The following is a 24,236-nucleotide window of genomic DNA, read 5'->3' as shown; positions in this document are numbered from 1 at the left end:
TGGCTCCCCGGTCACTGGTGACCTGGTCTTAAACAGCCCGGTTGTAAACAAGAGGGTGGACGCGCATGCGCAATAGTCACTCCTCTTTGCAGGTTCTTTGACGTTGGAAAAACTGGGTTCAGCTTCGCTGAAGATAAGGGAAAGTGCCCTCTTATCTTTGAGTCCATTACATACTCCATCACGTGTTATAATGTTAATCATTATGACACAATATCTGGCCCAAAAAAACAACTAGAAGAGAATTTTTTTATATTAGTTTGGTCACCATGGAGTTCTGGTAGACCATGGAAGGTAACTCCAAGTGACTACCTATCAAAAAAACCTGAATTTAAAACATATTTTGTTCTTCTTACTGTAAATCATCATTTGAAAGAATATTGCTCATGAAATATAATGCCTGCCCCAAATCCAGTAGTGTTTAACAATATTGTATGTTAGAACTTTTACTAGTCAGTTATTATTTGTTGCCAGTATTATCAAATAAGATTATTAGTATGATCACAATACAGTGCAGGAAATTACATGGAATAGGCTTGATTCAAGGCTCACTTCCCATAACCTCACCTTGATATGTGGTCATGTTTTAATTTGTTTCATGTTAATTATCTCAGTCCAAATGAGGTCTACAAGTTAAGTTATGCATAATAAAGGATTAATCAATAAATCATCATCGTCGTAAACATTATTTGCCATCCTTTCCGCTCGTGGTGACAAGACATGAATGATTTCTCTCATTTTGTCCGGTGCTCTTTCTGCCTGAACTCTCATTAGCTATAGGTCTTTGTCTGTCCCCATATTTATGTGATTTTCAGGGCCATCCTACAAGCCTTCATCCTACTACTATAACTATTGCTTTCAGAAACATCCAATGAAAGTGTCCGTCAATGCTGCAAGAAAGTTAGGTATGGTACGAAAGGCCTCATATATTTATAACAGTGATAAAATCAATGCAGCTTGTTTTAGGTCTTTTGTCTTTCCTTTACTAGAATACAGTACTGTTTTCTGGTATGGATGCCTCCTCCTGCCAGAGATTTATATCTTTTAGATGGAGTGGTTCGTGGTGGTAGGTTTCTGCTTCCTAATATTAGCAGTTATGACTTGGACCATCGACAGATGGTCTCTTGTTTGTCAATTTTTCATAAGTTGTATTTTAACTGAGATCTTTCACATTCTCAATTGATCCCTGATCCCCTTTACCGGGCGAGAATAACTAGGTTTGATGAACAGCAGCACCATTGTGTAGTAAATATGCCTCGCTGTCGAACTTCTCAATTCCAGAGATCCTTTATTCCTCCCACCGTCGGACTATGGAACAGCCTCTCTGAAGATGTCGTGCAAGTGGAACTTCAAAAGTTCAAACAAAGATGCAATGCGTTACTACCCTAATACTATTCTCCTTCCATTTTAATACATTATCTACTTATTAATTTTTTTTTTCTTTTTTAATAAGCAAGATTTCTTTCTGTATTTCCCTTTACCTGCTCTTACTTCTTCCTAATGAACACCATATTCTTCCTAAAGAACACATATTCTTTGGAAGCTGGAATTCAAGTCAATGGCCCCTGTGGGCTTGTTCCATATGAACAAAGTTCATCTTCTGAATAATGATAATAATTTTGACATGTCCAAACCAACTCGATCTTTTAGATCTCAGTTTATTTTCCAGCCCAAATCTTTCCACCCATTCCTTATTAATAATATAATCTTCCTACCTTACTCTTCACCATAATGAATCTTGACATTCTACTGTCACAACTTTTCAAAATCTCTATTTTCCTTGTCAGTGCCCACATTTCTGCTGCATAGAGTAGCGCTGGCCTTATGTACCAATCATAAGCCTCATAAGCCCTTGCTGTCTTTACTAATGGGACCTTTTTAATAACCATTAGTATTGCTACCTCTCTCCATTTCATCATGCTATTTGTTTACTGACCTCTTGGATCTTGCTTCACAGTTCATTGCGTCCACAAGGTAACAGAAATGCTCTACTGCCCCAAGGATCTGCTCATCTGGCACAACACATTTCTTCTCCACTCTACCTCATTTTCCTTTGCAATACATTTCAGACATTAAAAATCTCTTACTCCATATGTATTTTGTAATCCTGAGCATTTCTTGTGACACCCTCTGTTACATTTAATATACAATACTGAGTTCTCTCCCTACATTTTCGCACAACAGTCAGATGACTGTCTGTAAAATCAACTACTTTTGTACAACATAGTCTTGACACTGGTCCTTTTTTCAAGACACAATGTGTAGTATGCAAATAAGAACTAGCAACAATAACACTGTATATCTATGACAAAGAATTTGCATAGACATATTCTTTGATGCAATTTTAATTTACCCAATTACAGTATTTATATTTGTTATTTTTTTCAGGGTGGCATTGAAGGTGCAGGGTCTCCAGTTCCTCTCACAGCTTATGTTTTGATATCTTTACTGGAATCTGGTGAGCCGCACACAAGCAAAGCTATCAGTGAAGCAGCCTTTTGCTTAAATGCTGATAAGTCTGAGAATCCATATACGACTGTACTCACAGCATATGCTTTAGCATTGTCACAAGAGTCAAATGCTGATAATGTTGTGCAAAAGATGATTAGTTTGGCCACAGAGACATCAAATTCTATGCACTGGGAGCTGCCCGAAGGATCAGGTAAAATTATTTATCTTTTGATCAGTAATGAACTGTATAAATCTCAGTAATCTTCCTGAGTACAGCGTACGCTGAGTTATTCATGACTGAGTTATCCATTATGCTATATTAGTTGGAGATTTAATGAATGATATAAATAATAAATGAGAATAGAGCAGCAATTTCAGGTAATAAAAGATTTTTAAAAATTAAGTTCCCTGATTCATACTGTAGCCTCCCTTCTCTTCAGATAAGCAATTATATCAGTAACGCTTAGATTGAAATGTATATATTTTATCAATCATCACAGGTGACCCTCTGACATTGTCTATCATTAATTACTCAATTAATGAAATTACTTATCGTCAACATAAGGACTTATTAACAGTATTTCACTTTTCCCCGAAATCCTGTATTGTCATAATGTTTAAACGAATGAATAAAGTTTCGAAGAGAAGATAGACAAAGAATGAAAAAAAATATTAAAGAGAGAGAGAGAGAGACTTCAGGTTGCCTGCCCAATATGGTTGTACGTGGAGAGAAAGAAAATGAGATAGATGGAGTGGGAGAAAGAGGAACAAGAAGTGAGAGAATTAATATTGGCTGTAATAGTGTAGCCGCTATTCGTCCTCAAAAGGGTTACACTCTCATAGTCCCCCAGGGCTCCATAGAACAGACCAACCAATTTCAAAGAATTCTCCTATAGTTGGCCTTGGCCACAACAGTGCTTGTGGACACAGCGATAGAATATGAATGACTGAGGACAAAAGGACTCTATCTCCTGTCCACAGCGACTGTGCCTTGGTTTTCCCGTCATCCTACTTGCACAGATATGACGACAGTGAGTATGTTGGCTATCTTCCTTATTGCACTCTGATCTGTCCAAGAGTTCACTAATCCCTAATTTTTGCTCCGAAGGCGTGTTTGACTGTGCATTTGTCAATCATCATAACTTTAAAGCTTAGCATAGTTTTAAGACCCGAGTGAAAAATGTTAGCTCCTTAGAATTTTAACAGGTAGGCGTATATTTGTTAAAGTTGGGAGCCAGTAGGTCTCCTGCAAGTTGAGAGGTCTAGATTAGATCGCTAGACTAGGCTGTAATTGCCATGGTGTTTTTTTCCTGTCTAACAAAGCAATATTTAGCATTAATGCAATACTGTAATATTAGACAATTTTATTATTGAAACTCATTTGTCAGTGACGTTTTAACATTGATCGATAATTCTTGCGGATCTGCTTCTAATGGGTATTACTCTACCAATAGTGACGTTACAGGTGTTGAGAAAAATTTTTGTTATGCTCTTCTCCTACAGGAATATAAAAAGTATTTTTTCGTAATTGTGAGCTTTTTCAAATAAATTTAAATCTTAAAGATTTTGATTTTATACAAATTTGGTCTGATAATTCCAATAATTATTGTTTTTAATTATGTACCAATTAATGTTGCCTGAGACCTTTCCCTGGTGCTTGGAAGTAGACCGGGTAATCAAAGTTATGAAATGTAATACACTGTATGGGTATCCATTTAGTGTTCTCTTAATTTAGTTTAGAAGCATTTGCAAGTAAATCCTTTAAGGCGGTGTTATTGTAGTAATTGTGAATTAATATTTTAACACATTACTACGATTCTATGGATATGACCCATTGATTATGTTACCACTCTGTTTTAGGTTAATAGTAGGGTGTTCCCCTAAGATGGGGTTCAAACTTAATCTGGTTAGGCTACTACCTGTTCTAGGTTTATATCACCTTCAAGGATATAGGCTACATAAGACCCTACTAATATGTAGCCTTACAGATAGGCTACTGAGTTGTAAAAGCTAGGCTATTTTATTGAGTCTGGGATACTGTTTATACATAATCCTAGGTTTATTTGCTCTTTCTTAGCCTAGCATAGGGTAATACCTAGTCCAGATTATTATAGATCACTCTTAATTTTATAGGCTATATAAAAACAGAAACTTACTAATATGTAACCTTATAGTTAGGCTACTATTTTTGTGTAACCCGGGTTGTTGTTTATATCCAATCCTAGGGTATTTGGTCTACCATATACAGTAAAACAGTAACTCACTAATGTGTAACCTTATACCTAGGCTATCACCTACTCTAGTCAAGGCTTCTGTCTAATCCCTATTATTTAATTCACACTTAAGGGTTTGGGTTACATAAAACAATTACTGTACCTTAATAGGTAGTCTTAAAGGTAGGCTACCATCTCATCCAGCACAGATTACTATTTCATCTAGTCCTAGGTTACAAGTTCCAGGCTAACGATTTAGTCCAATAATGGGATGCTTCATAAATAGTTCACTTAACTTAATATAAAGTATCTAGTCCTAGATTATTTAGATCATGCTTAAGTGTACAGGCTTATATAAAAGGAAAAATTTTTTACTAATATGTAGACTTGTAGCTAGGCTACTGATTTATTTTGCCCAGGTATTGTTATTATCTGATACTAGGGTCCTTGGTCTAAGCTAGGCCACTTAAGGATCCATAATCCTAGGTTAAAAGCTAGGCCACTTAAGTATACGTAATCCTAGGTTGTAGGCTACAGACAACATCCACCATTAAATCTAGTCTAAATTATTCTCACTTACTGCCTAGATTATTGTAGACATTGTATAATCTGAAAGGAATTTCTATATTAATGATAAGTTGTGGAACATTTCTTTTTAGTTAAAACATTTATTTAGAATGATAAATTCTTTGCAATAATTTGGGCTTTACAAAACTGGCAAAGCGCCGACCATTGATGGCAAGAAACGCCGTTTTCCCGGGGTTGCCAAATAACTTGATAGTCAAACCGCGATACAAAGCCTTAAAAACCGCGGCAATCGCCTGAAAAGTAGCCCAATTTTTTATCCAACATGAAACGGTGATTGGATAGGGCATTTTTACTACAATTACAGCTTTTTCCACATCAGTTTATTACCTCCCCAATGTGATCAACAGAATTTATTGAGATATGGCAAGCAAACATGCACACGGAAAGTTTCAAATCCGTAGCTTTTTGGTTGATGCCAGTCTGCTTGGTTTGCTGAGATGAAGTACTGGCCAAAAACCTCGTAACATTGCTTTCTCTTGTCTTTACATATGATTTATGGGTCCAAGTATTAGCAAGTTTCATTAAATCTGAATGGTGAGCTCTTATGACAGCATTGCAAAAACGACATCGTGCTTTTGTTTCATCTCCAGGAACACTTTTAACCCAATATTTCAAGAATTCCTCACTCTCCCATTTAGGATTATAATGTTTCATATAAACACTAAAATTGCACTTTTTTGGCATCTTAACTTAGTCAACCTTCTCACTGAATGGGAAAAATGAATCTGACCAGTGACTCATATTTCGAAATGAATTACTCTTCACGCCTCAATTCCTGTTTAGTGTCTAGACGGCGACAGTCTGATCAACCAACTAGTAAGACGAAAAATAACTGTAATATTTCATTATTATGCTTTAACAGTATTTATTAAAATCCAAAATAGAGGTAGATTCAATATACGTCTTTCCGTTACAATAAATATGAAATATTATGTTTGTAAAGGCCTATAAAACGGATTTAGTGATGCCGCGATTTTGTGTCACCAAAGTAGCCCAATTTTAGGTAAGTAGCGGCACCATTTCATAGGCCGCAGCAAGCAGTTCAAAAGTAGCCCAATTGGGTGGGTAAACCGCGGGTTTGGCAACACTGCCGGGCGACGGTTTTCCAGCTTTGACACACAAATTGATTATTAATTCCAAAACTTTAAAACTAAAAGCCTTAACCGGAACTTAATATTAAGAACTTATATCATTATTTTTGATGTTTCCATGATTCTCGCTAATGAAATCGGAGAAAAATTTCAAATTTTTTCAGGGCTTTAGTAATAATAAATTTTACTGTGTTGACCAAAAAGAGTAGTGGTTCTTGGGCCCCGCGACACCATGGCAGAGTAACAGTCGCATTAATCACTTCCTCTTCTAAGCAGGTTTTGATGATGGAAGAACCTGAGTATACAGCCTCGCTGTAAAGATTTGGGAAAGTGGCCCCTTATTTGTGAGTCCATTATATACTCCATCAAGTGTTACAGCATTTATTGCAATGACACAATACTCGGCCGCAAGGCCAGCTATAAGAGAATTCTTTGACATTAGTTTGGTCACCCATGGAGCTTTGGAAGACCATGGAGGGTAACTCCTTGAGGATGAAACAAGCCACTAAGCTATCAAAAAATTTAAGAAAAGAAGTTGTTCCTCCATGGTATAGAGATGCCCTTCCTATGGGACATAACCCCCTTCAATACAAATGTTTGGTCTTTGGTTTTGATTGTTGTTTGTTCCTTTGTTTGTTTTTTCGTTAAATTTCATTTTCCTCTTTCTTTGCAGTGTTTTTCATCTTACCACCCACTTTCATATACTCACACCATGGTTATGGGTCTAGATGTGAGGGGTCTTATGCATGATGATAATATTCCTTTGGAGCTAGAGCAAAATGTTGGATATTGAAATTAAAAATTGTTCTCTTAGTATTAGAAACTGCTAATGTAGACTTATTTATTTTTTCTTTTAATTATTTTAATTTCAGCATTTGTTTCTTTAAAAAGGTATGAGTGATGCTGTTGCAGTAGAGACTGCTGGCTATGCTGTTTTAGCAATGATGACTCTTGACCATGAAAAATATGTAACTCAAGCTAGAAAAGTTGTTAAATGGATTTCATCCAAGAGAAATGGTCAGGGTGGCTTTATATCTACCCAGGTAAGATGTACAAGAACCCCTTAGAGCAGAGTTACATTGTAAAAAATTTGTAAAATAATGTTAGTACTTTGTAGCATACAAGTCTTAGCTTTAGGTAATGCTGTACTGAGAGCACTAGTTGGGAGTCAAGAAATTCAGAACCAAGTAGTTGCTTGGTAAAGTGGTTAGTTGCTTGGTAAAGTGGTTATTGGAGGGTTTGTGCATTCAGGAATTTTATAAGTGCTCTGGTAGAAAATGTAAACAACTTTTAACAGTTGTACAAGCCATTTATTAGGTATATATGTAGTGTGTATACACTATTGTGAAATATGACATTTTTACAATAAAATAAAGTTTTATATATACTTACCAAGTAATTACATTGCTATTAGTTCCTACTGTTCGCGGCAACTCAAGTTTTAAAAATTTTGCAGTAGCACTCATATTGTTTGGTGTAGGTAACAGACCCTGCCCACTCTCAGGAAAGAATAGGTGCAACCGGCTCAGGTATTCAATTTGCTCATGCATAATGTCCATTAGAGGGGAGGCAGGAGGGCTCCAATCATGTAATTACTTGGTAGCATAATGTCCATTAGAGGGGAGGTAGGAGAGCTCCGATCATCTAATTGCTTGGTAAGTATATATAAAACTTTATTTTATTATAAGAATGTCATTTTTATATAAATAGCTTACCAAGTAATTACATTGCTGAATCCCAAAGAGAAAGTAGGTGGGATACATGGACACTAACTACTCACAAACACTCAGTAATGGAGATGAATTTGAAATAGATAGGTAGCCAGCATTGGACAAAGCTTGTTGTAACCTTACCTGTTGAGAGAGCTACAGCAGATGGGTACTGCCTCTGGTTGGTGCTCATCATCAACCTGTAGTGGCGCAGCAGTAAAGCTGAGAATCGCTTCTACTTTAGTGGGTGCTTTGCTGCCACGGAGTACTCTGATGGTTGCCAAATGAGAAGATCTCTGACCGCCTGGCAAAGAGAGAAAGAGCGTGTGCCTCTTTGGTTCGTTATATAGGCCAACGCCATCATGTTGTCCGAGTGGACTGCAATTATTTTGTTGTGCGTCATCAAAGCAAAATGCTGAAGAGCCAGGTGTATCGCTTTCAGCTCCTTTACATTGATGTGGAGCAATCTTTCTTCTTGTGACCACGTCCCTGCAACTTCCAAGTCATGTAAATGAGCTCCCATAGCAGGTCTTAAGCATCTGAGAACAAAGTTAGGCTTGAGTTCAGAGGGAATAAAGACTTCCCTACCAGGAATCTCTCTTCTCCCAGCCACCCCCGAAGGTCCTCCTTGACTTCGGGAGTAATGGGGAAGACAAGAGAGTCTGGAGATGTCTTCATGCGCCAGGTGGCCTTTAGGAAGAACTGCAAGGGTCTCGAGTACAGTCTCCCTAACAGCACAAACTTCTTTATGGACAAAAGAGTGCCCAAGAGGCTCATCCATTCTTTGGCTGAGCAGGGAGGAAGAACGAGAAATTTCTGAATCATCTGCAGGCAGGAAAGAATTCTTCTCTGAGAGTCAATCATCGTCCTTAAATAGAAGATCGACTGAGTCGGGACTAGTTGTGAATTGGAGAAGTTGATCAGAAGGCCCATATCCTGGACAAGGGAGAGAGTCTTCTGTAAGCCTTCGGCGCAACGATTTCTCGACGGGGAGCGTAGGAGCCAGTCTTCAAGATACAGGCATATATTGATGCCCATCAAATGTAGCCACTTTGCTACTGGGGTGAGAGCCCTGGAACATGAATCTCAAGTACTTTCTGGATCCCGGGTGGACTGGAACATGAAAGTATGCTTCCTCCATGGGGATTGGATGTCTATCGTAACCATCCAATCCCCTTGATGAATGGAGGACAGCACTGACTGATTGGTTTCCATCCTGAATTTTGTGGTCTTTACGAAAAAATTCAGAGCACTAAGTCCAGGACAGGTCTCCACCCTCCCGATGACCTGGGTTGTAAAACTCCCTTCGAGTTCACGTCTTTCACAACTTCTATGGCCCCTTTTTTGATCAGAGAGGTAACCTCCTTTCACAGGGCCAAAAACCTCTGTGAGCCTACAGAGTAGCTTGTCAAGTTGATGGGCGCTGACGTCAATGGGGGCTTTGCGTTGAATGGGATTGAGTACCCCTCTCTCAAAACTTCTATCGCCCATGGTTCCACATTCTTGACTTCCCATTTCCTCCAGAAATGGAGAAGGCTTGCTTCCACCGGCAAACGGAGGACCGGATCCTCGCTTGCTACAAGAGGGTTTGGTAGGTGATTTGATGACTGTGCGCACTGCACGGGGCTTGGTACATGGCCAGGACTAATACCCTGGTCTGCTGCCGCAAAAAGGCCGCTGTTGCAAAGGAGAGGCCACCCTTATACTAAGAGGTGCCGCAGGTGTCTGAATCGGCTGCTTTGGGCATTTATTGGACTGCGTTAGCAAGTCTTGGGTAGTCTTCTTCTGAAGCTCTGAAGCTGCATGCTCCAAAGTAGCCCTGGGAAAAAGACTATCTTGGTCCAACAGGGTGATGAGCAGAGACAATTTCTGAGGAGTGGCTCCTTTAATGACAAATGAACAACCCCAGCTCCCTCTTTTTAAATGAACACCCCAGCTTCCTCTTCTTCAATAAGCCTAAGGCAAAGAGAGCAGCCAATTCTTGCGATCCATCACAAAACACCTTGTCCGCACAGGATAAAGCTCCTAGCCAGTCTGCAGTAAAATTGTCCGGTAGACCTGTGCAATCTTCAGTCTTCTTTGTCACAGCTCCCACTGTCCAATCAAGGAAGCTGAATATTACAAAGACTTTGAATAAGTCTTTCGCTAAATGATCCAACTCCGTTGACAAAAAGCCTATCTTGGCCGAAGGACGAGATCGAAGAAGAAGCTAAGTCCTTTTGTTCTTCTCACTGTAGTCAAAAGCTTCTTTAAAAGGCTCAAGGTGTTATTGAGAAGACGATGAATCAGTTCCAGAGAGGAGTCTTGTGCCACTGGAACATTGACACTAGACGAAACTGACTGCGTTGGACGATCAGCAGTAGTGGTATGAGATGTTAAATGCGTGCCAGGATGTGGCGCCAAATGAGGTGGTGAGTGCGGCAACTGAGTCTGGCGAGATTTCATAGAAGTAGTAGCCAAAACCAATGAACCATCAAAGTCCTGAGAACACTCAGTTAAAGTCTGATCGGGCACAGAACGCTTCCTGGTAAGAGGTCGTTTAGCAGGACAACCAATGTAGGACGATCAGCTCCAGACGATGGTTGGAGTGTCTGGCTCGGAGAGCGAGCTCTACTTCACTCGGGCGCTCGTAATCCACTGCACCAACGTATGTCACTGGGCGTCTGAGTGCTACCAAACGTTCGAAACGTACTGTAGTACCACCCACTGGCCACTTGATGCTAGCCGACTGCCTGGTGCCAGACGAGTGATCCCCATATAGGACAATCGGGCGCCAAACGGTGGTTGGAGCACTCGGTTCGGAGAGCACACTCACATCCCCTCGGGCACTCATAATCCACTGCATCAACATACGTCACTGGGCGTTCGACTGCTATCAAATGTGTGAAATGTACAACAGTATCACCAACTGGTGGCTTGATGCCAGCCAAACGCCTGGCGCCAGACGTGCAATCAGCCATAATACTGCCTCCCCCGGGTGCTCGGCTGATACTGGCTAATCGGCATTCTTCTTAAATGCGAGTTGCAGTACAGACAACTCGGGAGACATCGGGACATCTTCCTGGTCCCAGAAGCTGCAAGAAGGTTCAGAAATCTCTCCTAGATCTCTGGAACGCTTACACGCAAGCAGAGGATTGCGCCCGGGAGCTGCTGTCTTTTACAGTGGTATGACTGTGCCTCCTGCCCACGTCGGGATCGGGGTCCCTCGCCAATACGGCGTGCACATATACTCGTAAGCTTTTTCAATGGTTGTCCATCGAAAACTGCAGACAGCAGGATCGACTGAGGAGTAACTATCCGGAGGCAAAAACCCCTACAGACTCCCATGGACAGACAATATGCCTCCTCCCAGGTTTAGGGGAGTCTGACAAGGACCAAGCTTAGGAGATCTGTAAGACACCTTTCCAGTGGCTGTCTGTCGATACCTGGGATCGGCAACAGGCTTGACTGAGGGGGGGCAACTACCTGTGGGCAAACCCCACCGACCTCCCTTGGACGCTTGGTTTGCCTCCTACCAGGTTTAGGGGAGTTTGACAGGGACCTAGGTCTAGGAGCATCGGTGGGACGAGTAGCCACCTCCTCCACTGACATGACACTTGCACTAACACTTTTGTGCACTCAATTGATTCATCAAAATCTTAACAGATGGGTTGTGGCATCTACCATAACACCAAACTTCTTATCTACTCAGACTTCAAGGCTGGCTAAGGCACTAGGATCGGAAGGTAGGGAGCCAGGTAAAGGAGTTACAGGTAGAGATAGAGGGCTTGGAATAGTTGAAAAAGCTGTCATAGGAGTTGAAAGGACAGACACCTCTGGAGAATGCTGCAACCTAACCTTGGCTTTAGCAGCCGCCTTTCTCTCTCTCTGTCTCTTTGAAGTCTTGCTAAATGAGAATTTAGTCTTCCATTTCCCCTGATCCCACTCATTACGTTCTTAATGTTAGGAGAATAGTTTTGCCCTCTACAAGAGGTGCAGATGTATGAGTGTCATACCTAGCAGATGTCAGTCTCATCTTGCAGCCCTTGCTGCAATACCTAATACTATGAGCACTCGAGTCTGACATGTCCACTCACAGTTAAGGAAAAAAGCTGATTAGCGCTACCAAATACTACAATGTACTTCACCAAATTCGGCAATGTCTGCAAACAACCAGTGAAAACAAATCAAAACAAAAGCTACCCAGTGACTAATGTTCAGTCAATGAGCAGCAGGAACGAATTGAGTACCTAAGCCGGTTGTACCTATTCTTTCCCGAAAGTGGGCGGGGTCTGTTACCTACACCAAAACAATATGAGCACTACCACAAAATTTTTAAAACTTAAGCTGTCGCAAAAAAGTAGGAACTAATAGCAATGTAATTACTTGGTAAGTTATTTATATAAAAATGAAAATTTATATTAAAATTCATACTCATCCATATACAAGTACAAACCTTAGTTTTACTTATGTTGGGTAGCACTGTCTTGAAGTAAAAAAGGGTTCACACCAGGGAACTTCATGACCTCCCTCAGCATCAGATACACTTGTTGTAACACAATGGCAGAGGAGATGAAGCACTTGTAAATTTTTTGCTGGCTCCCCAAAACATATGAATGTACCCTAGACAGTATATGTTCAAAATACTTTTACCCAATGGAAGACCTCTGTTTGTGGTGCCCTGTCCTCTTCAAGTATATCCGTAGTGCATTAATGTTAAAAAGTGGGAGCCTGTTGTAGTACTGTACAGCCTTTTGTTTAAAATGCAAGAGGCATAGTTACATTGTCTTAGCAAAACTCATGAAATTAACTTGAACTCTTCATGCAACTTTCAGCTTTCACCTCTTTGTGTAGCTTTCTAATAAGTGGTTCACATATGCTCACTTTGAAGAAATTTCTCAAAGATTATTTCCTGAAAAAAAGGGAGGGCTCGTTGTGAGATCTTTTATGTTTGTCGATGTTGGTAGCATTTGAGACTACCAAAACAAGTGATACAATGAACCTTACAAAGTTGGGCAGATGAGAATTGGAAGGACTCATTAGGGAAATGATTGCACTATATCATAGTACAAGATTTAAGAGGAAAAGAGTGGCAGGTATATCAGAGAGGTGAATATTGGTGTCCATCAGAGATCAGCACCAAGTCTCTCGTTCTTAATACAATACATAGGCTCCTACAAAGGAGTGCAGAAATGGAGGTCCTAAGAGGTGTTGTATGCAGGCTTCAAAAATGGAAGAGTAAATGAAGAAATAACATGAACAGTGTAAATAAAACTAAGCTTAGCTAAAGAGAAATTCGGTCAGTTGAGTGGATGATTATGGATACTGTGGGAGAAGTGCCGGAGTGGATGCAGTACTGTAGTATGTATTGCTCGTAAGTGGAGTGATATTTTCAAGATCTGGTAGTGTATAAGAAATGCTAATTGTGAAGGGATGAAATTCTTGGATATACCGATGAAAGTTCTGTAGGATATGCTTTTGTTTTCTTAATCTACAGAATAAGAAAATGCACCTTATGAGACACTATGAAAAGCTTCACACTCCAAATATGAATTTCTCATGGTCTTCAGAACGTGTTTTTCTTCTGCTCGTACTTCTTGGCCTTGGGAATAAAATAGGAATCCTGCGGTCAAGTGTTTACTTGTATCCTTGAATGATGAGATATGAGATATTGGTCCTTTTTCCCATGCAAGATGGAAGGAAGTAGTGTCAAATTTATAGCTATAAAGTCCTTATGGAAAAATGACAAATTTTTAAAGTAATTTGTATTTTTCCTAACAACAAACCTGAAGTCTTTGCATATGGGATTTACTTTCAGCACATGCTGGAGCCGGCAGTTTAACTTAAAACAAGGAGGATATTAGTAGTTGGCCACCGATGGAAGGGGAAGAATCCCTCCCAATTCACTTTACCTTTTGGCCCAGGAAGCAGAATGAGGGGTGGCTAGAGGTGGGTCATTTATGTAAAGACCTCAGGTTTGTATGTTAGAAAAAATACAAATTACTTTGAAAAATTGTCTTTTGTTCTTACACACACACAAACCCTCAGTCTTTACGCATGGGAGACTTACTCCTTGGTGGGAGGATTCTAAGGAAATCTCTGAAATGACTGGTAGTTCGCCCCACCTGGGACCTCTTTCCTGATCATGTAAGATCAAAGGAAGGAGACCCATGTTTCTGATCTGTTGTGCATGTGTGTAAGGTTCGACTGCCAGACTTCTGGGCCTTCAAATAAATGGAAGGTAACGTCATTGATTCAAAGATAAACTTGGATGAACCTATATTTTTGGAGACAATAAAGCTGAAGATAACCAATGGGTCTGTTCATTGTCACTCCCTCTCTCCCCTTGCTAGAGAGAGGGTAGGAGTTGCTTCTGTTAATCCAAAAAGAGCAAGATTCTAGACGGGATACTCGGTCATCTAGAACACTTGCATGCATGCCCGTCCAGCTTGTGACAGTTTGCTAACCATCCCTTAGAAGGGTATAAAAGAGAAGGTAGGAAGCCAATTCCACACACACCACCTCTTTTGCACCTGTATACCTTAGGCGAGATGCTACCTATCCTCAAGAGCTGGATGATCTACATGACTGCTGAGCAGCCACCACAAAACCCAAGGGAAAAGAGTCTGAGGATCTATGGGCAACGTCCCAAAGGTAAAAAAAAAAAAAAAAAAAAAAAAAAAAAGGAGCGAATGTGATCTGTTGTGACCACATTCCCGTCCTTAGTACCTGTCCAATAGGTTCTTCCTGAATGCTTGGGGCAGACCAATGCCCTTGACCTTATGAAATCTCGCCCAGAACGTATTGTTGTCCACCATGTCAGCTGTGGAGTACGTCTGTTTGATCATAAATAAAGTCAAAAGAAATGGAGCTCCTAGACACTTCTTGGCTGAGTCTGAACCAAAAACAAGTTGTCGGCACTTAGTTTGGAGGTGAAGTACTAAGTGGTAACGCAAAAGGCCTTCGGGCTCTTGGTAGCCTTTAGGGTCCCTAGAGATGGATTGGTCATACACTGTTGATCCCCGACAATCAAGCAGAAAGACGGGAAGTCGTAAGCCCAAGACTTGAATCATGGATGTGAAAGACGTCTCCTTGACGCTAACAGCACCTGAAGTTCCTAGGAGGTCACTTATCCAAGTACTGACATTTCTAACCATTGATGCGAAAGATGTCTCCTAGGTGTCAATAGCATCCGGTGTTCCCAGGTCACCTATCCAAGTACTGTACTGACCAGACCCAATTGTTGCTAAACTTCGCTGACAGGACGAGAAGCGATATCTTCAATCTGATGTGGTTATGTTGACAAATCTTAGTGATTTGAAATAATTTATTAACACCCAGAAAAGGAAACGGTAATCCAGTCATATTTCATTACTATACCAGTGTTATTGTTGCCAAATCAAGAATAAAGACTGAACTGATCACTTTCAGCATTGTAGGGTACAGCTAGGGTACAGCCCTTCGTGGTCCAGCAACTCCCATGATCCAGCACTCTTTTTAATCAGCTACCATTCGTTCTTGAGCAGCTGCAAGGGCGGCACCATGCGTCACTCAAGTTTGCAGATTTTTCGGAATTTGGAACTGAAGCTTGCTCCATAAATACACAAGCATAGTTTATTTTTAACAAAAACATTACATGAAACTTAAAAATATACAGCAAACAATAGAACCATAATTTGTGGATATACTCATTTATCATCCAGTGTGAGATTCATGACGACAAGTCTGGGTTTTTCGGAAGCCAGGTATACATTGAGGAATGCGGACGGAAAGGTGGTCACCGACCTGCGGATCCCTTGTCACGCATTTGGGAAAGAATTTGTTTGTTAGATGACATATAAATGAGAATAATTTGCGTTACAATAAACGCACAAAAGTGGTTACATACATCGGCGGAAATGCCGGACAATAATACATATGGAGAGAGACGTAAAAATATGAAATAACAACATGTAATATACATGACGTGATTAATGCAGAAATGAAGAGGCGCTTGAGCCTTTACACCAGTCTCATTTACCATGCGATCATTAAAATCATGATTTCATCATATACAGTACATCGTGTAGTGCAAGATGTATTTTCCTTAGATGAAGCTAGGCTAGGCTTTCAGTTTCGGTAGATACCACTGATAATGCATAGTTTATCTGAGTTAGCTTTTAACAAATGAATAAACCTGGAAGGAAAAGTTCATTAGGTTAAATGCAAATCTTCATACATTAAATCAGTATTACCAACCTTGTGACTTGTCTAAGAATTCATTAACAACCACTTACTACTGCATGCAAGACACTTGCATAAACAACAAGAAGTACCGATATAAACAATCAAATCGAGAAACAGCCATTTGCCGATGTCATTTACCATAACTAACACATATTTATTAAGGGTTGCATTACAGTTGCTGACTTGTTAAAAATTTGCTAATTTTCAATGACTTCCCTAAATAAAAATAAAATAAATCTTTATTCATTCTCCATGCAATGGAAAGGAAAGTGTTATGAAAGTATGCCACCAAATTTATGGTTGTAACTGTGGCTGAATAAACGAATAATGTGCAAGCCACAAAGCGTATTGGCAGAGGCAAAAGCAACATCTGATACTGGCGAAAACACACCTTTACTTCATTTAATTTACTGCATTTACTGATAAAGTAGGTTGCATTTTTAAACCCAGCTTTGGTAATTTACGTAAAAAATGAATCTCCAAATTCGTTTTCATTTAGCAACTAATGACTGTGATGGCATTAAAATGCAATCAGCTGATAATTTTAAGAATGTAGGCTAAACATTACCGGAATGCAAATGGCACCTGGTCGCTATGTCCATAAATTATAATACTTGTGATAGTAATATGACAATAATGCATGAAATATAATTGTATCCAGTATGTGAAACAACAATTTTATTAAATTATCATTATTCTTAATATAACTGTTACTTAACTTTTGCAAATGGATATCTGTTAGTGTAACAACCTAACCAGTCTCTCTCTCTCTCTCTCTCTCTCTCTCTCTCTCTGAACACACACGCGCACACAGACACACACTCATGTGCAGGTTTCAAGAAACAAAAGCTGCAGATTTTTAGGTTTTTGCTGAGAAAGAAAACCAGAAAAGTTTGAAGTGCCAGAAAACATTGAAAGGTGCCAGATGCTTATGGAACAGGCCAGAATTTTCATAAGGAATTAAACTTAATGAATGACAGTGTTTATTCATAAGCTTTGTTCTTCTTTTGATAACACATCAATATATGTTCTTCTTTTGACAACACATCAGTATATGTGGAATTAGGTGGCAAGACTTTGTTTACTTAGGGGGCTTTTTAGGGGTGATTTCCATAATCCAGCATTTCCTGTGGTCTGACAGTGGCGTGCTCCCAAGGGTGCCAGATTAAAGAGGTCAGACTGTAATGGAATTACAAGCAAGTATAGCAATATAATTTTTTACTTTACGGTCATTGAAGGTAAAAATCCCTTTAGGCCTAATATCAAAGGGAAAAACATTTAATTGGAAACTACTTCAGGAATAGCTCTATGAAATATATAATCTCTGAACCATATTTACCTTGATACCAGACGGTTACAGTTATCAGACTCGTAAATGTCACCAGACTGTAATGATTATCAAACTCATAAATATGTTCAATCGACAAAAGTATTGAATGTTATTTATAATTATGTTCCTCAGTTTTATTCATCATCATCATCAAAACCTTTTCACATTATGCTTTCCCTTTATGGGAGCAGATATATCTTTTTTTATATATATATATATATTTAGTGCTCACCTTCCTGATTTCGCATCCATTCTAGGCCCACGTGTGCGACATAGGCTCTTCTGGTTTATCACTGGTCAGCATCTTTGTCATTTTGCCTTTTGTCACTTCTGTAACTGATTGTTCCTTCATCCTTGTCTTCACATATTCAAAACCTGGAGAGAAATGATGATGACAGACCAAGCCCATACAATAAAGTTCTCTGTTAGTTTCTTTGTGGTGCATGAGCATTCAAGATATCTTACTGCAGGACTGAGTGCAAACATGAATGTTTCCCTTCCTTCTTTTGCTCCTTGTCGTCATCATCTTGCTTGTTCCTACTGGGCCCTAACCTATCATTACCCTTTCATATCTGCAGTACCTTTTGTACGTGTGCTAGACCCAGCCTGTGTAATATCTAGCAAGGGAGATACCTGCAAAGGTTGGGGAAGGGTGTGCCCCTTTACTCAATCTTCCCCATTTTCCTTTCAGCACCATCCAGCATCAGGTCATAGAGATATGAGCTAAGACTGGGAGTAAAAAGTAACAACCTCTTCAGACAATGCAGAAATTCTTGCTCCTTGTGATGCAGCAGACATCAAGTCCAGAGGATCCTACCCTTTGGAGCGCAATTCTGACCTGGACCGTTGTTTTCAAGAGGTCGTTGCACTCTTTTATGAGCTCAGTGGCTCTGGGGAGGTAACCACTTCTTAGCTTTATCTTCAGTTTTTCTGCTCTGAACGTGAAACCATCAGTAAGGCTACCTTGGTTTGAGCATTCCCATAAAGTCTTGGCTGAGGTAAGCCCATGATATGCACGCCAGCAGATCAGGAAAGTTACTCCCCTCCATTTTGATGCAGCACTGTGCTGCTTTACTAAAAATGTGGCCTAAAAAAAAATTATGATAACAGGGCCTTTCCTTAAATTATACTTGAATTGGTCATGATATCAACTATTCAAGCTATTTCTTGGCTGGACATATGGCAGGGTGTATAACCACCCTCTTTATGAAGAAGGATCTTCCTTCCCAATAATAGCAGAAGGCCAGAAAATTGCTTGTTATTGGGGGCTAAACCCTCGCCTTCATGGCTCATTAAGCCTAAAAAATACAAGTTAATACCATCTTCCATAGATGAGACACCATCCTCTCTCTGATTTTGAATTGGGTATCTCATGAGAGTTGGCTCTCTTTGAGGAATAGCTCCATCACTGACTATTTTCTGTTTCCATCCAGCAAAGGTAGAGGCAGAGGTCACCATCAAAAAGGAAGCTCCATGGGAGTCCCTTATTTTGTGAGCTGCTACTGTCAAGTTGACTAAGGGAAAGGGTGTTGACTTCTAGACTTTTGAAGTCTTCTCAGCCTAATCAACCAACCTCCCAAATGAAACCTCAGCAGTCAAAACTTTGGCAAGACCCTGCCCTTCCATCAACAGAAAAGGGAGTAGATATGGCCCAGTCCTTTTGCCCTGCCTTCTAAGGTTAATCTAAAAGAAGGGTTAGGAACAAAAAAAGAGGAGGTTCCTGTTGAGATTGACACTCCTCCACCTCCACTGCCACAGATAGGAGGGGGGCTTCTTTGGCTTTTGGATGGTGTGGCAGCATCTGGGAGCAGAGGAGTAGGTAGTTTTGGTTCTAAGGTATAGCTACCAACTACCCTTCAAGGACCACCAACCTCATCTCTCCCCAGTGCCAATCCTGTTCCCAATGTAACAACCACACCCGACCAAAGCCCAGATGGTGATAGAACTGTTGACCCTCAACACTTAACTCTTAAGGGACGGGCTAAATGTATATCAAGCACACCCCCAGACTGGGCAGACTTTAAGGTTGGCCAATTTAAGAAAAAAATACCTCAGTGGAAAGAGGAAGATATGCAAATGCACAGGGTGTAAGAAAAAAAGTTCTAAAAATTTTTCCCGACCTCCTACAGGAAGTTGAAAGTGACTATTTACAACCCTTTTGCAAGGCACTGATAAAATTATGTTAATTTTACCAAACTATACATGTTTTTTCTAATTTATTTTATTTTGTAAAATTACAATTACAGCTTGCACAATATCATAGCAGATAAGAACTAAAATCAGTAACAAATTCTGAGTATATTTGTAAAATATTTACGAGATTTACTTTGATGGGGAGATGCAGTAACTTTTTGTGAGGTATTCATGTTTTTTCTAATATTTCTTTGCAAAATTACAATTATAGCTGACATACTATCATAAAAGATAAGAACTAAAACCAACAGTAATCCCTGGGCATATTTATGAGCAAATAAATAAAAAGACATCCTGGAGCTGCAGAGATGCAGTACATTCCCCCTCTGAAATTTCAAGGCATACTGATCAATGTCTCTCCCATGCCTAGCTAATAGTTGTCATAAGTCGTTTATGGACCACTGAAGTGCTATGAACATCTTTACTGCTAAATTCACTCAAACAGTATGGTACAAAATGTGATTACTCATTTGAGGATTCCTCTCCATCACCCAAAACCTGTTATAGATGCTGTACTCATATGAGGATTCCCGTCCATTAAGGGTTAAGTCAAATAAATCCCCTTCATGATGGAAACTGCTGCTCATTATTGCAATCTGTTAGGGAGGTAGGGAGGCTATATGATCTCAGTCAACCCTCAGGATGCTAATTTTCATACCCCAATCCACCATGATTTGAGGAAGTTAATTTGATTCTTGTGCCAAGGGAACATCTTCCAGTTCAAAGCTCTTTGCTTCAGCCTGGCAACAGCCCCTCAAGTGTTCACAAGTCTTTGCTCTTGTCTCAAGTTGGGTCCATTCCAAAGGAATCTACCTCCTGCATTACTTAGGTGACTGGCTGATCTTAAGCCTCCAGAGTAGCAGTGTACTTCAGAGCAAACATCTTCTATCCCTTTGCTAAAGTGTTGGGAAGAAGTTCAGGCCGATTAGACAACCTCAAGGAAGTATAAAAATGCTTCATAAAGGAAAACAAACAACCAGCTCAAAATTGGCAAGCAGTTTTGGGTCACCTCACGTCCCTGGAGAAACTAGTTCCGAGTGGAAGGTTTCAGCTACATTCCCTCCAGTTGCAATTGGAAAGATAGTGGTCTTTCCTGGACAACCCCCTCCATCATCTGGTTGCTCTTAACCAAATTCATGAGGATTTAGTGTGTTGCATATTAGACAGAAATCTGCAGGGGACCTTACATTCATCCCCCAAGTTGTGTACACCTCTTGAGAGGGGTGGGGCACTCATCTGAGAGGAGAGTTCACTCTGGGAAATTGAGCCTTGACCCTTCAAACCTTGCACATCAGTATTATAGATGATGGCAGTAGTATGGTTGTACATTGTTTTCAGGGGCACTCACTGGTTATCATGAGTGGCAACATCACCTTAGTAGCCTGTATAAACAAACGGGGAAACAGTCCCCCCAGATTTGTGCCATGAGTAGGCATCAGTAAACTAATATTCACAGGAAAGAGATCATTGCCAATCAACTGAGCCAGTGGGGTCAAGTCTTCAGGACAGAGTGATCTCTACACTAGCCAGTAGCAGACAGCCTGTTTAGGGTGTGGGAACGTCTGGTGCTCAGCCTATTTGCCACGTGGTTAAACAACAAACTTACCATCTTCTGCTCCCAGGTCCCTGATCAGTGGGAAGCGATGCAAGAAGCTTTTCAACATCTGTGGGACAATGTGGACTCATGTGTTCCCCCAACTCAGTCTCCTTTGGAAAACCCTGAACAGGGTGTTTGTCACTCCGAATCTTTGCACAACCACATTGGCTCCTCGTGGCCTCACACTGAGTGGTACTCCTACCTGTTGACTCTCCTAAACACTCCCAGAGTACTTCTCTCGTGGCCCATTCTTCTCATACAACCACATATTTGCAGGTACCGTCAGTTTCATGAGTGGAGGTTATCCAGCATTTCTGGCAAAATGAAGACTTTTCTTGAACAGCAAAAGAAATGTCTGGCTTTCTCTGCCCCTCATCAGCAAATGCTTATCAAAGAAAGTGGGACATCTCTTGCAATTGGTGTCACAGATGGGGGGTTATTCTCTGTTCAGTACATCTCTCCAGTGTTTAGCAGACATCCTTCTTTTTCTTCACGAAAGCAAAGGGCTATCAGTCCCGCAGTTGAAGGGTATAGGGTGGCCCTTGCCCAGGTCTCCTATTATAGGGTGTAGACCTTTCCATCTCCTTGGAAATATCTTGGCTGATTAGGAATTTTGAGCAGTCCTGCCCCCAGAGGGAGACAAAACTGCACAAATGGGACCTAACTTTAACTTTAAGGCTTTCTTGTGTGAGTCTTGTCTCAAGCATCAGACAGGGATCAGACTTGAAAGTGGTTTTCTTTTTGGCCTTTGCACCAGCCAAGAGAGTTGGGGAGTTGCATGACCTATCTTACCTTGTCCAGCATACTGAAGGGTGGAAATCTGTCTTGTTTGTCCTGGAGTTTGCAGCTCAGACTCAGCACCCTTCAGTTCCAGATCCAAGATTTGATTCTTGCTAGGTTCCTTCCCTTTGGGATTTTGTTGGTGAAGAACTGGAAAAAATGTTACTGTGCCCAGTTTGAGCCCTGAAATACTATTTAAAAATGATAAAAAGTCTCTGCTTGGAGTGCAGATATTTTTTGAGGGCATAGGGAAGAGTAAAGAGGTATGGAAGAACACTCTCCCTCTAGTCTAGGGATGTTATTTCCAGAGCATATGGGTTATTGGATGTCAAAGAAGGATCCCCACCACACCCACATGTTCATGATCTTCGGGATGTTGGACCTTCACTAGCATTCTGTAAGAACTTCTTGATCTTTACTGTTCTTACAGTTAGCTTTGAATTGTAATTCTTTGATGCAGGCCTTATTCTCATCTAGTTAGTGGGAGAGCATAGATCTAACTAGGATTTGCACTCATATTAACATGCATTGACCAAGGATTATAGCAGTGTTGTATGACAATTAATAGATATTTGCTTTGATGTTATATAAAAGCAAATATTTATAATCGTTGTAGTTCTTTTCACTCAGATCAGTAGACAACTGGTACTTGACATTCCTCATGGGAAAATTAATTTATCATGCTAATATGACAAATTTTTAAAGTAATTTGTATTTTTCCTAACATACAAACCTGAGGTCTTTACATATGGGATTAACTTTAAGCAAGCTGGAAATCTGGCCGTTAAACTTTTGCAAGGTAGTTATGGTAATAGCTACCGATTGTGAGGCAGAAGCATCGCCTACCAAGTCAGTGCGCATTCAGTCCTATGCAGTTTACCTTTTGGTCTAGGTAAGAGAATGAGGGGTGGTAAGAGGTGGGCCCTTTATGTAGAGAACTCAGGTTTGTATGTTAGGAAAAGTACAAATTACTTTAAAAATTTATCATTTGTTCCTACATAAATGCAAGCCTTCGGTCTTTACACATGGGAGACTTACTCTTGGAGGGAGGATTCTGAGTACCTTCTCTCCCCTTGCTAGAGAGAAAGAAGGATTTGCATCTACTAATTCAAATGGAGCTAGATTACCGATAAGATACATGCATGCCCATCCAGCACGTGATGGCTCATTCACTGTTCCTCTGCCCACTGGGAGAGGAAAGAGGACAGGAGAAAGGGAGGAGGCCAGTCCCACACACACCTTCTCCTTGAAGCCGTACACCTTAGGCAAGATGCAGCCTGTCCCTCAAGAGCTGGGTGAATTACATGACTTATTGAGCATCCACCATAAGACCCAAGGAAAAGGAGTCCAAGGACCTATGGGCAACGTCCCAAGGTAAAAGGAGATGATTGTGATCTGCACGATTACATTCCATCCTAGTAATTGAATGTGATGGACAGACCAATGCCCCTGGCCTCGAAATGTACTTCTGTCCACTAGGAAGTTGCGGGGTACGCTTGTTTGATCATCTCACTAGTCAGAGAAATGACCATTTGGACACCGTTTCTTGGCCATTGCGAAGCTAACGAACTAGTTGTTGACATTGGGCTGAAAGTCTAGTCTTTAAGGAGGCAACATATATGTCGTACTGTCATTGGAACTGCAGGACCATAGAAGTGGAATGATCAGTCTCACTGATCACCTCCAAAACATGTAGAATGGCAAAAGGCGTAAGCCTCAGATGTAAATGGATACCAATGATGCCTTGCTTTGTTCAAGGGTGCAAGAAGACAGAGCAGAACAGCACCATCTTCAGTAAGTCTAGAAAAGGACTACAGTATGATCAAGCTTCTTAAGAGGTTGAATGAATTTCTGGAAGTCAAGGTGCCAAGATCAACTGTCCTTACCTCCTGACTTTTAGTTAATGAATAGTTTGTAATTCCATCCATCTTGCTTGGGATGTGTCTGGTTGGTCACTGTACTGAATGGCCTGCTGTCTGTAAGGTTCTTTTATTTATTCTTCTTCTTTCTGTTTATATCTGCTATTCTTTTAAGAAGATTACTTCTTTATAGATGTTGATCTTTCTGGCTTTGTTATGTAGT

General features: G+C 40.4%; 1 protein-coding gene across 1 annotated transcript in view; it reads left to right on the top strand.

The window, feature by feature from the left end:
* Positions 1 to 24,236, top strand: part of LOC136826554 (alpha-2-macroglobulin-like) — a 440,224-nt gene that overhangs the window by 401,862 nt on the left and 14,126 nt on the right. The window contains 2 exon segments of the mRNA XM_067083736.1: positions 2,386 to 2,659; positions 7,232 to 7,383. Of these exon segments, the coding sequence (XP_066939837.1) occupies positions 2,386 to 2,659; positions 7,232 to 7,383 (426 nt within the window).

The sequence above is a fragment of the Macrobrachium rosenbergii genome, chromosome 41, assembly GCF_040412425.1.
Source record: "Macrobrachium rosenbergii isolate ZJJX-2024 chromosome 41, ASM4041242v1, whole genome shotgun sequence".
NCBI classification, from domain to species: domain Eukaryota; kingdom Metazoa; phylum Arthropoda; class Malacostraca; order Decapoda; family Palaemonidae; genus Macrobrachium; species Macrobrachium rosenbergii.
Note: the sequence above shows the minus strand (reverse complement) of the source record. Positions and strands in the feature narration are given on the sequence as shown.